This window comes from Pelobates fuscus, chromosome 6, assembly GCF_036172605.1.
Source record: "Pelobates fuscus isolate aPelFus1 chromosome 6, aPelFus1.pri, whole genome shotgun sequence".
NCBI classification, from domain to species: domain Eukaryota; kingdom Metazoa; phylum Chordata; class Amphibia; order Anura; family Pelobatidae; genus Pelobates; species Pelobates fuscus.
This window is the reverse complement of record NC_086322.1, coordinates 271,033,087-271,046,691: the sequence shown is the minus strand read 5'-3', so window position 1 is coordinate 271,046,691 and position 13,605 is coordinate 271,033,087. Positions and strand designations below refer to the sequence as shown.

General features: G+C 40.5%; 1 protein-coding gene across 1 annotated transcript; it reads right to left on the bottom strand.

Annotated features, from left to right (window-relative positions):
- Positions 1 to 616: 616 nt before the first annotated feature.
- On the bottom strand, positions 617 to 8,253 carry LOC134614880 (WAP four-disulfide core domain protein 3-like). Its single transcript, XM_063459124.1, has 5 exons — positions 8,160 to 8,253; positions 6,323 to 6,469; positions 5,226 to 5,366; positions 4,076 to 4,219; positions 617 to 814 (listed from the first exon to the last, which is right to left on the bottom strand). Exons 1-4 carry the CDS (start codon positions 8,236 to 8,238, stop codon positions 4,077 to 4,079), a joined length of 510 nt encoding a protein of 169 aa, XP_063315194.1. The 5' UTR covers positions 8,239 to 8,253; the 3' UTR covers positions 617 to 814; position 4,076.
- Positions 8,254 to 13,605: the final 5,352 nt, after the last annotated feature.

Genomic DNA, 13,605 nt, shown 5'->3' with positions numbered 1-13,605 from the left:
ATGGATTGTGGGTAAATCTGATTGGCAACTGAAACAGACCCTTGCTTTAAGCTCCGCCCATTGTCACATTTTGCCACCCTGACTGCTACACATGAGTAAAAGTAGTCCCAACTTTTATTGATTTATTTAATGAAAACTAGAGAGCTCAGGGAAAAAATAAAAAGATTCAGACACAGAGAGATATACAGCAACTTATTAGATGACGTTTATGATGACGTTATTATTAGATGATGTTTTTTTGGTGACAGATCGGCTTCAACCCCTTAAGGACACATGACGGAAATATTCCGTCATGATTCCCTTTTATTTCTGAAGTTGTGTCCTTAAGGGGTTAAAGCGTAAAGGAGCAGTGCTAGACTTCCTTTGGAGAGTAGTGACTGCGATTCTTAGATTGCTTAAATAAATGGTCTGAGGTCGAGCTTGTTTTCATATGTTTTATTTTATATCATCTCAGTTTATAATTAAAGCATTACTACTTTAAAATAGAATTAATATATATTTTTTAAAATGCTATGTGTAACACAACACTATATCTTATTTTTATTTCAGTTTATACCAATGAGTTACAAAATAATAAAATCAAACTCACCGAAAAATCACCGAAATACAATATTAATTTTTTTTTTTAATTAGAAAGTTATTCAATTGGGGAGGTGGGATGGCATTAAAGGACATAAGTAACTCTTGACAGGAAGTTTGATATATTAATTTTCTCTTCGTTTTCGAGTAGAGTGCTTTAAGACATTAGATAAGGATGAGACGCCCAAGAAAAAAGTGTTGAACGTGGATATTTGATCGATATTATTCTCGAAACCTAGAAAATCAGAAAAAGAGAACATCATGCTGCAATGTCGATCTATCAATGAAAATCAGTCAATCGAACGTATATTTAAACATTGACATCAGGGATATTAGAGCATTTTACAAATGATCAAACCAGAGCAATAGTGATTTCGCGAACATAAAATTTTCCGTTCGCGAACGGCGAACGCAAACTTCCGCAAATGTTCGCGAACGGGCGAACCTGGCGAATTGCCATAGACTTCAATAGGCAGGCGAATTTTAAAACCCACAGGGACTCTTTCTGGCCACAATAGTGATGGAAACGTTGTTTCAAGGGGATTAACACCTGGACTGTGGCATGCTGGAGGGGGATCCATGGCAAAACTCATGGAAAATTACATAGTTGATGCAGAGTCTGGTTTTAATCCATAAAGGGCATAAATCACCTAACATTCCTAAATTGTTTGGAATAACGTGCTTTAAAACATCAGGTATGATGTTGTATCGATCAGGTAGTGTAAGGGTTACGCCCGCTTCACAGTGACAGACCAAACTCCCCGTTTAACGCACCGCAAACAACCGCAAACAGTCCATTTGCACAACCGCAAACTCCCCATTTGAACAAGGTTGGATACCAAGCTATCCATGTCCCGGTCCTTGTCCTCACTGATGTAATTGAAGGTCTCTTCCTCCACCCAGCCACGTACAACACCAAGGGTCCCCGAAAGGTGACAACAAGCCCCCTGTATTTTTTTTTTTTTTAAATGTACTCTACTGTTACACCAGATATGAGTTGCACTGGTGTGACACTGTGCCCTGGCAGGCCCTGAAACGCACACGTGTGAAGGAAACTGACTGCTATTATATTAGTCAAAAAAGTTTTGTTTTTTTAAAATGCAAGCTATTGTGCCCCCAAAACGTTAGTGTGTGGGGTGCTTCAATGACGTGGGCCAATGGGAGCCTAAATCAACTTTTGGCTCCCACTGCATCTTTAAGAGCGAGCTCGTGACTTGAGCCGTGCTCCTAGTGCCCGGCGGGCCACGTGACCGATCACTGCGGTCAGTGCACGTGGCTAAGTCAGAAGAGGAGATCAAGCCGCATGCGGCTCGTGTGGAGGCAGGAGTGATCGAGCCATGCGCGGCTCAAGCTTAGGAGCCAGGTCGGTCCCAGGATAAGGTAAATACAGCCACAACCACTTATCCCAATCACACACTTTTCCTAACGTCCTATCCCATTAAAAGCATATTACCGCGTATTTAATAAAACAGATAGACCCCCTACTTCATCCAGGTTACCGATTGATGGTTCGATATTCTGAGCCCTCTCTGATTTACTGTACACGACTATTCGATATTCCCACAAATTTTATATAGCATTTTATGTTTGTTTGAGACCACCTTAAAAATATTGGATATCGCTAAAAATCATGATCACTATATACTTTCTCTACAAACCTTTAAAACGAACCAAACTACTCATCCATCCGCTATACCACTTTATCCCACCTAGAACTAGTGCCCAGTTAAAATACTTGACTCTTACTTCCCCACACTCAGTCATGCCACACACATTTCACCACTACTCTCACTGAATCCCTCTGACTACGGCTAAATTCATCTTCTACATCAGAACACTACTCCTAAGATTGGGTTGTATCCATGTCTCGGGTCTTTCATTTAGAATAGGGGCAGCTTCGGTCTCCTTCAACACTGACACTCCAGTGCATATTATTAAAAGATTGAGCAGATGGAATTCCTCAGTCTACAACCGATATATTTCTCATCCCGAGAAAGAAATGAGGAAAGCTTTTAAAAGTTTGGCTTTGTAAATTTGATGCAATAAGTGTGTTTTTCTTTAACACCTTTTCACCCTCTTTGCATGAACCCGATTTACATATATTACTAATATTTTTCTGAACATATATATTATATTATTCACTCACTCACTCACTCTCTGGGCCGGCCTAAGACATCATGCTGCCTAGGTCCAACGATAAATGACTATGGGGGATAATGTATAATAAACACAGGTTACTGACTATGGAGGGATAATGTATAATAAACACAGGTTACTGGCTATGGAAGGATAATGTATAATAAACACAGGTTACTGGCTATGGGGGGATAATGTATAATAAACACAGGTTACTGGCTATGGGAGGGATAATGTATAATAAACAAAGGTTACTGGCTATGGGAGGGATAATGTATAATAAACACAGGTTACTGGCTATGGGAGGGATAATGTATAATAAACAAAGGTTACTGGCTATGGGAGGGATAATGTATAATAAACACAGGTTACTGGCTATGGGAGGGATAATGTATAATAAACACAGGTTACTGGTTGTGGGGGGATAATGTATAATAAACACAGGTTACTGGTTGTGGGGGATAATGTATAATAAACACAGGTTACTGGCTAATGGAGGATAATGTATAATAAACACAGGTTACTGGCTATGGGGAGGATAATGTATAATAAGCACAGGTTACTGGCTATGGGAGGATAATGTATAATAAACACAGGTTACTTGCTATGTGGGGATAATGTATAATAAACACAAACACACACAAAAAAAAGAATGCAGCTTCAGAATTAATCTAAATTGTATGCTGTCTAGGAGGTGGGAGGGTCTGGGAGGGAGGGTCTGCTGCTGATTGGCTGGAATGTTTCTGCTGACTGAGGTACAGGGTCATTTACTCAATGATGACGAATAGGGGGCGGACCGAACATCGCATATGTTCGCCATCCGTGGCGAATGTGAACAAGCTATGTTCGCCAGGAACTATTCGCCAGCGAACCGTTCGGGACATCACTACAGAGCAACTGTTTTAGAGATTCCTTTTAATGTCAGACACCAGCTAGCGTTTCTCAAAAAAATGTCCTACCATTAATAACTGAACAAACCAATTAAGTGATGCAATATATATCTTCGATCCCGATTAAAGTCCTGGGAATGGACTGAAACGTTGGTCCTATTTTAAACTTTGACTTTTTGGAAGACCGTGAGTGTAGCTACCTCTCTACATTTATATTATATATATATATATATATATATATTTATTTATTTATTTTATTGTATATTTGAAGATTTGCAGGATTTGTCAAGGCAGTCTGATGGAGAGTCGATCTTCTGTACAGCTTGGTTCCCAACTGAAGCACGTATTGCTACAGGGCCCTTATTGTGGTACTGTCTGTATCCCCTTGATGGCCGCCCTAAGTCATCTGGTAACATTTCTCGAGATATTCAACTTAGAAACAGTGTAAAATTTAAGTAAGTATAATTTACCTCACACAGGCTTCTGGCAGGTGAAACGACAACCACTGGGACAACACTTCTCATCATTGGGACAAGAGCAGTCATTATCGCAGAAGGGACGCTCAAATAGCAAGCAATGAGGGATATTTGGCTGTTTACAGGTACCAGCCTTCACTGCAAAGAAAGATAAGGAGATCACATAGTTATGACATGGATCATGAGAAAACGATAACCCAAGAGTAAACTAGTACAAAATATCATACAATTAAAGGGCTCTTAATGCACCATAACCACTAGAGCCTGCTAGTAGTGCCCTGTGTGCTGTCCCAATTCAACCTGGCACGCATGATTTGACTGTTATCTGAGTCCACACTGCTTCCCGTCTTCTTGAGTTGCCAAAGCTGGATGTCAGTTTTTTTGCAAGATAAGAACTCATTGTGGGGTGGCTGCACGGGACACTCAAGGGTACTCCTGCCACTATAACAAGCTGCAGTGGTTAATTATGATGCTTGGAGTTTAATTTAATAGTCATGTTGTGGTGTGGAGTTGATATGAAAATAAGAGCAAAACATTAAGAAATTTACAATATTAGGCTACAAGGTCTTTAAACAAAAAGACCCAGAGCCTAAAGTTAGAAGGTAACCCTTAAAACATATACACGTAAAAAAAAAAAAAAGCGAGAAACGATAACTGTAACAGTCTTTCGTAGTTGAGAGTATCATAAGCAGATACAAGGCTGCAATAAACTGGGGACTGTGGTTGTTGGAGAACATCAACTGGAAATATTCAGATTAGTTTTCCAGTAATTAATTACTGCATAGTGGGCACTCTGCATGGACTTTCTTTACCGAGAGGAAATTAAAACTGTGACGGAATGGGGCAGCATGTAAAAGAACGTATAGACTAAAGTTGATTTAGATAGATGTGAATAGGGAAGGAGACATAAAATGACAAGATGAAGGGAATGAAAAAAGGGATAAGTAAGAATTGGACAGAAATGGACAGAAGGTAAAAAGAGGAAGGAGAACTGAAAAACAAAACATGTTCCGTACACGGGAGACAGAAAAGAGGAATCTGAAAAGATTAGAATAAGAGTAGAATGAATAAGTACAAAAGGGATCAGAAAATTATAGAGGAATACATTATGTGTGTTTTTGAGGTTAGGAGGAAGAATTATTACCTTTATTACAAGGCAGACAGGTCTTTCCGTTTGAACCAAGGCAGCACTTGGATCCATCAGCACACTCACTGTCTGAAGAGCAAAAGTCCTGACGATTTTTGATTGCAATTTTTGTAGTTGGTGGACACTGTCCAGATCGCTCTGTCAATACGTATCACAAAGAAGATAGCTTGTTTGCAAGACAATACAATACATTATCACAACAGATTTGGATACGCAATGTGACAAAAGCGCTAACACTCTCTAATAGCATCAGTTGTTATAAATAAAACCAGTTTGCGTGTTTACGCCATCTTTGTTTACTCAGGGGTTTATTCAGTAAACAGAGAACATTGGAAAACATAATATACAATAACTGCAAATTGTAGGTCAAAATAAGTGAATTGAAATAATTTTCCAGTCTATGGGGAGAGATGAGGAGAATTGGCTACCACTGTGCATGGGAAGGGATGAGAAGAATATTGGCTACTACTGCTATTGACTATGGGGAGGGATGGTGGAGGGATATGGGCTGTTGGCTATGGCTATGGGGAGGGATAGTGGGGGAACATGGACTTCTAATGACTATATGGAGGGGGAATATGGACTACTATTCACTATTGGGCAGGATGGTGGGGGAATATGGACTACTATTGACTATAGGGAGGGGCAGTGGTTAAAAATTGACTACTATTGGCTATGGAGAGGGGTGGTGGGAGAATATGGACTACTATTGACTATGGGGAGGGATGGTGGGGGAATGTGGACTACTATTGACTATAGGGAGGGACAGTGGTTAAAAATGTACTACTATTGGCTATGGAGAGGGGTGGTGGGAGAATATGGACTACTATTGACTATGGGGAGGGATGGTGGGAGAATATGGACTACTATTGACTATGGGGAGGGATGGTGGGAGAATATGGACTACTATTGACTATGGGGAGGGATGGTGGGAGAATATGGACTACTATTGACTATGGGAAGAGATGGTGGGGAAATATGGGCTGCTATTGGCTATCGGGAAAGATAGGCAGTAAATAACTGCTGCTATTAGCCATATATACATACATACATACATACATATATATATACATACATACATACTGTTTGCTTACCTTTCGCTGGAGGTTTGCAGAATTTATAGCCATTATCTGGGCAGCACTTTTTGTCACATTCACATTGACTGTCATTGGTGCATGTATGTACAGGAACACCCGCAGAGGGAGTATAATATCTCTCAGGAGGGCAAACTCCAGACTTCTCTGATACAACAATAAAATACATTAGTAAGTACAGTAAGTATCGGATCAAAGGACGCTTTCAAACTTGGTTTACCGTTGACGCTTATGCTAACATTGAATTCATATTAAAATGGAACATTGGTTGAATGTGAAATATGTCTCTGCATTGGGGTTTAAGTACTTTATTAACTAAGATTAGTAGTAGCAGTCAGAATGATATTTATTAAAAATATACCATTTAAAACGTTCCGGATCAGGCAAATTCCAAGTTAGGTGCTGATAAACAACCTAGGCTATTCCAAGCCCCATGACCAATTCAGTTTCTATGTGCAGTCAAAATGTACACTTGTGAATAAACATAGAAAATGTAGCCCTGCTGAAAAAATATTCACACCTGGTGGATGCTCCACGCTTGCAGGTAACTTTTAAGGCTTTGTTCGTCAGCTTAATGTAGTTGTTCTTGTGTGCATAGTCAGTCCTTGCCGGCGTTTTCATGTAAACACTGCCCATCAGAGAAAAGCCAGTGTTTACATTGCTTCATAGTAACACCTTCTCAACAGCAGTCACTCAGACGGCCACAATGTGCATCACTGACGTTCAGTGTCTCTACGCGCTGCATGGAGGTGCTGAACTTTTCCAATGGAGATGCATGGATTCAATGCATCTCTATGAGGGGATACTGAGTGGCCAGCACGGCGTTTGGCCCTGGCCCTGCCCCTGCAACGCCTCCTTCGCTGAGATTATCAGAATTTTCAATCTCAGCCAATCCAATGCTCTCCCATCCCATAGGAAATTTAATTCAGATGATTTTAGCCAAGGAGGCAGGCCAGGGCGGAGCCAGCACTTTCAGTCCCGATCGGTGCTGGAATAAATATGAGATTCAACCCTATTTAAGGAGCTTAAGATGGGGCCGTCCACCCAAATAGTGTTTTTAAGGAATATAGGTTTGTGTTCCTGCCCCTGTAGCTTTAACTTTTTGCAAAGATATCTAGAGAGATGAAGCACATTGCTACCAGAGGTGTAACTCCATCACCAGCAGTGTCCTTAGCCTGCCAAGATGTTATGTATCTGGTAAAACCTCAATTGAAAACTTTTGTTCTTCAATCAGCAGCCAAATCAGATTTTAATAAAATTACATTTAAAATCCAATGTCCCTACTCGTGGGCATCAGATTTTAAATTACATTTAAAATCCAATGTCCCTATTCGTGGGCAAATTTTAGTACATATAGCGTCATCGGGCCATTCAGGGCCATAAAACCATTAAATAGCACAATATTAGACAATAAAGGCTGTTGTTTGAGACTCTTTGGATGACTGTCCATTACATAGATCGATCACCAGCTTTGGGGGCATAATATGTAGCAGTTCGTGGCCAAAGGAGTCTAACACAATAAAATCTGATGGACCTGTTGTGTATGTTGATGAAATTGCTGTACAGCCTGTTGAGTATGTTGCAACATAAATCTAAAATGTACAGATGAGTTTGAACAAAGAAAGTAATAGAGTATGAAGTTGGCAAGCAGGGGGACAGAGCCTATTGTCGCAGTTGGCAAATAATGGGGGGGGGGGGGGGGGGAGGAGGGGGGGAGTGGGGGGAAACACCTCAAAGCCTGTAGCAAACAATTAAAATTGAATGAATATTTGTAGACATGACATGTAACCATAATACACATTAGCTATTAGATTTGAATCAGAATAATGTCACTTACCATGATGATCTGCCTTGATGACGATTACAGAGGTGAGTAGCAGTGCTAGCCCAAACATGACGATCTGACCCGTGTACATCTTGATGTCTGTATGTGCTCTGTCTGAACGTGCAAATCTATTTATCCTCTGATTCAGCCCATTTCATTAGGGTGTGCACCGGGAAATTCTTCCCCTATGCTATTTTGTAATATTGTGTAATAATTATTCAAATGTTGAGTGGATGTGTGATGTGGGTGTGGCTGTGGGTGTTGTAGCTTTCTGTGATGTATAAGGCTGGCTGTGTGTAATGTGTGTATAGCTGTGAGTGATAAGTTTGAGCCGCTTTGAATGATATGTGTGGCAATGTGTGATTTGTGGGAAGTAGTGGAATTTCTATTTAGTACAAGATGGGAAGGGAAATTCAAGTTAGCCGCCCCTCAGTCCAACATAGCTAGTGAGGTGCTGTAGTGAGGGGATAAGGCAGAAGTGCGGAATGTAGTGAAATACAGGAGCAGTAGTGGGGGGCTAGGGGCTGTAGTGGCTGTTAATGGCAGTAGAGGGGGGTTGGCAGCTATAGTGGGGGATAGTAGTGGAGGGTTAGGGGCTGAAGTGGGGACGGGCTGTTGTGAGTGATTGGACCTGCAGCTGGGGGATAGAAGCTTAGGTGGAGTTTAGGGGCTGTATTTGGGGATTCGAGGCTGTAGTAGAGGTTAGGGGTTGTAGTTGGGGGTTAGAGGCAGTAGGAAACTGGTGTGAGCACTCAAAAAGTTATGCTCACATATATAACAATAACCACAATGATTTATTAGAATAAAACATAACTAAATAAATAAATAAAAGCTAAATATAGACACATGACCACAATAATCTGTAACTATTAGTAGAGAGCTATAGTAATAAAAAGATCGAAGCTAAACAAATATGAATACATAAATAAGCACATGTAGCCACCACCGATACAATAAGTAACACTGTATCCAGAGGCTCCAGTGCTTATAAAAATGTAGCAAAAAATGAAAAAAATATAGAAAAAGCACATTGCCTCGGTGTGGGTCCCCCACCGAGTTGTATGTGAAACTAACAATAAACAGAAAGTCCCAAAAAAGATTGTATCCAAAAAAAGGGGTGGTGTCAGATGAACAAGCTGTCAAATCCAGACGTGATCGATGAGTGGGTGGTGATTGATAACACCACGGTCGGGATCTTCAAAAAAGACCGTGGTGTATAGGAAGCAAACCCCTAGCAAAGGTAAATAACCACCCCTTAGATCCAGACTCGACGACAGGAACCGTAAATGCCGGGGACGTCAACCACTGTAGCAGGAATACGAACTGAAAAAAGATTAACTCACAAAAAAACAAAAACTATAGCACTAAACTCACAAACGCTCTGGGCAGAAACAGATCAAATGGTCAGCTGAAACAAAGTATCAACGCGTTTCATCCCTCTCACGAGACTTTTTCAAGACAAAATAATTCCCAGAAGTCCTGGTTTAAATACCACTATGTGCACCATGGGATAAGGGGCATATAAAAAATCTGGACTGGATCCATGATAGAGTACATCATAAGGAAAAACACGAACATAACTTATAAAAAACAAATACACATATATCAAAATTAAAAACTTGAGCATAAACATTTTTAAAAAAGAAAACCAATACATTATTGTTAGACAACAAATAATTAGTTAAACCTATTAAAGGGTACCAAAAAGGACTTATCAGACTGAAAGATAGAGATAGCTGGCAGTTGGTGTGGATATCTTATATAGATGGTAGTAGGTGTGGATATCTTAATTATATATATTTAAAGGGACAAACTCTGATTCTTAAAAGAGAACATACTTCTTCTTGATAGTTTCAGACAATTATTAATAGTAAACAAATAAGAAGAACATCAAAAACAATATTTTCAGAATAGTTCCAACTCCTCGTTTAGGCCATTAGTTGCCATAGAGTTAAGTTTAAATATCCACATAGACTCGGTCTTCATTAGTTCCCTTTTTCTTTTTGCACCATCCTGGTGCGGAGGAATGTGGGCCCTATTACTTTGATACCAAAAGGATCCTTCTCATGAAAGATTCCAAAATGTCGGGCCACTGGAGATCTTACATCATTATGAATTATGGCTAATCTATGTTCACGAAACCTACATTTCAGTGGCCTAGTCGTTTGGTCCACATATTGCCGCCCGCATGGGCAGATCAGGAGGTACACCACAAAAGGGGTGTTACAAGTAATTTTAGAAGAGACAGAAAAACTTTCAATACTATTAAAGGGGCTGAATGTAGAAATGGAATGACAAATATAGCCACAAGTGAGACACTTAGTGTGTCCACAACGCTTGTTGGCTAAACCCTCCTTAATACTATTTGTTTTTCTTTCATTCGGTTAATGGAACTTAGAGGGTGCTAGAATATTTTTCAAACTAGGAGCTCTTCTAAACGTGACCCTAAGAACCTCTGAGATACACAAGGACAACCAATGATCTTTGGTCAAGATAGGCCAATACTTATGAAAGATCTCAATAATATCATCAAAACCCTTATTGAAAGTAGTGAAGAAGATAGGTGTTTTACTCATGCCTACCTCTTTAGTACTGATGTTATATTTAGCTTTTTTTTATAAAAGGGGCATGGGCTTCCCCCAATAATTCAAGAATATTAAAATGTTCATTGGTATGGGGCTCCTGTTCTAGACCCTGCGTTAGAGGATGTCTACTAGATGCAAATAAACCTATTGTGGCAACCTCAGATAGAGACCGAATATTCTGATTAAGCCCTTTCAAATATGCATTCAACACCTTATTAGGGGGATATGACTTCTCCAAAAAACGTTGACATAGAATAAAGGACTCTCTTTCATAATCAGACATAAATGAACAGTTCCGCCTGATTCTAGTGAATTGTGCTAAGGGGATGTTCTGTATCCATGTAGGATGGTGACCACTCTGGGCATGTAGATAGCCATTTACGTCTACACTTTTCTGATAAATCTTGGTAATGACTTTTCCTTCAAAGCCAATAAGGGTTAGGTCCAGGAAATCAATGGTAGATTTGTGTTTCTCATATGTGAAGGAGAGACCCCAACAATTATTGTTGATATATGATAAAAAAATCTTCTATTTCATTATAGTCCCCCTCCAGATAATAAGGATATCATTAATAAATCTGCGATAGAGGGCGAGTCGCTCCATCCAATACGGGTCCGCAAATACCATAACTTGTTCCCAATAATCCATAAATAAATTGGCATAGGATGGATCAAAACCCGCCCCCATCGCATTACCATTGGTTTGCAGGTAAAAGGTCCCATCAAATTCAAAATAATTGTGTTTTAACATAAATTCTGTAAACTTGATGATGAATTCTGACTGTTTTCCCGGAAGTAAAGGATCTAAACCCAAATATATTAAAAGGGCTTTTAGGCCCAAAGTGTGGTCGATATTTGAATAAAGAGCTGTCACATCAATCGTTAGCCAACAATAGTCATCTGACCATTCGATCTCCTTTACAATGGACAGCAGATGTCCTGTATCCTTCAAAAAAGATGGCAAGTGGGGAACATATCTCTGTAGATGGAAATCGACCCACTTAGAAATAGGAGAAATCAAGGAACCTATCCCCGATATTATGGGGCGACCTGGGGGATTCGTAAGGGATTTGTGCACCTTAGGGAGATAATAAAAAATAGGGATGTCTCCTTGTGCCGAAAGGAAGAAACTTCTTTCTTTTGTATCGATAGCTCCATTCATATAAGCTAGTTCTATAAGGTCCCTAAGATTGACACCTGTCCTAAGGATCCCTGATACACACTGACACAGAGCAGAATAGGGACTGTTTCCCCTACATAGGGTCACTTGGCAGATATGGATTGACACCTGTCCTCAGAGACCATGATACACATTGACACAGAGCAGAATAGAGACAGTTCCCCCTACATAGGGCCACTTGGCAGATATGGATTGACACCTATCCTAAGGATCCCTGATACACACTGACACAGAGCAGAATATGTACTGTTCCCCCTACATAGGGTCACTTGGCAGATATGGATTGACACCTTTCCTAAGGATCCCTGATACACACTGACACAGAGCAGAATAGAGACTGTTCCCCCTACATAGGGTCACTTGGCAGATATGGATTGACACTTGTCCTCAGAGCCCCTGATACACACTGACACAGAGCAGAATATGGACTGTTCCTCCTACGTAGGGTCACTTGGCAGATATGGATTGACACCTGTCCTCAGAGACCATGATACACACTGACACAGAGCAGAATAGAGACTGTTCCCCCTACCGGCAGTTCGTACAACTGCACAGAATGCTGTCTATAGCTGTGGTCAGACGGCAGGAGACAGTGCTATCAGAGTAATGTCTCTGCCGTTATGATTAGTAATGCCTCGATGTAGTTTGTCAGGTTGCGAAAGATATTGTCTATAGCCGTAAGACAGGAGGCAGGTGCTGTCTAAAAGCTGTCCTAGAGTTATAGGGTACTGTCTATAACTGTGGTCACAAAGCAAGAGACAGTGCTGTCTGAGTAATGTCTCTGCCGTTATGACTAGCAATGTCTCGATGTAGTTTGTCAAATTGCAAAAAGTATTATCTATAGCAGTAGTTAGGACAGGAGACAGGTGCTGTCTAAATGCTGTCTTAGAGTTATACTGCACCGCAAGCTATGGTCGTGGTATTTCCTATTTCTGAGCTGCTGCCTCCTCTGGGTAATAAATATTGCGAGTAACCCTAAAATTAGTAAGGAGAAAAGACAGATAGGAAGATATATATATCTCTGTGCCTTCAAGGGCACCTACCAGGTAGGAGAGCTAACTACAGAAGATAGAAAGGTACAGGAGGAGAGAGGTATAAATTAATCACAAGTTAGTCGGATAACAGATACTAACTGTGCCTTCAAGGGCACCTCCCTTAGAAACAACTCACTAGCTTGCGTCTAAATAGCTAAAGTATAACCAGAGTAAAGTCTTATCAGACGTACATTGCGTTAATCACGCAAAGGAAGTTATAACCACAATCCATATAGGTGGCTACAGCTTTAGTATCCCTCCCGATTCACCCACAGCCTATATATGGTTATCGTTAGAAATCCGAATATTCAAAAATATTAACTGCTAGTGCAGAGAGTGGAATATTAGGAGGGAACAGAAACACCCCGACGCGCGTTTCGCCGGTAAGGCGGTTTCTCAAGGGGAACGAGATCGTTTTCCAGCGGGCTATTAAATAGGGCGCCCAAACCTTTAATTGAAGTCACAAGAACGTCGACGTCATCAGTTAGTTCTGACGAAAGACTGTGGTCCGGAGGGGCCATCCCCCTCCGTCCGTATTGTGTTTGCAAAATTTCACAAAAGTGAAACAAATATGTCGGCATGTATCCAGTGAATGGATACACAGTGTAGGAAGATAGGTGGCATGTTCAAAGTGAGTGACATGCAAAAGAAAATTTAGT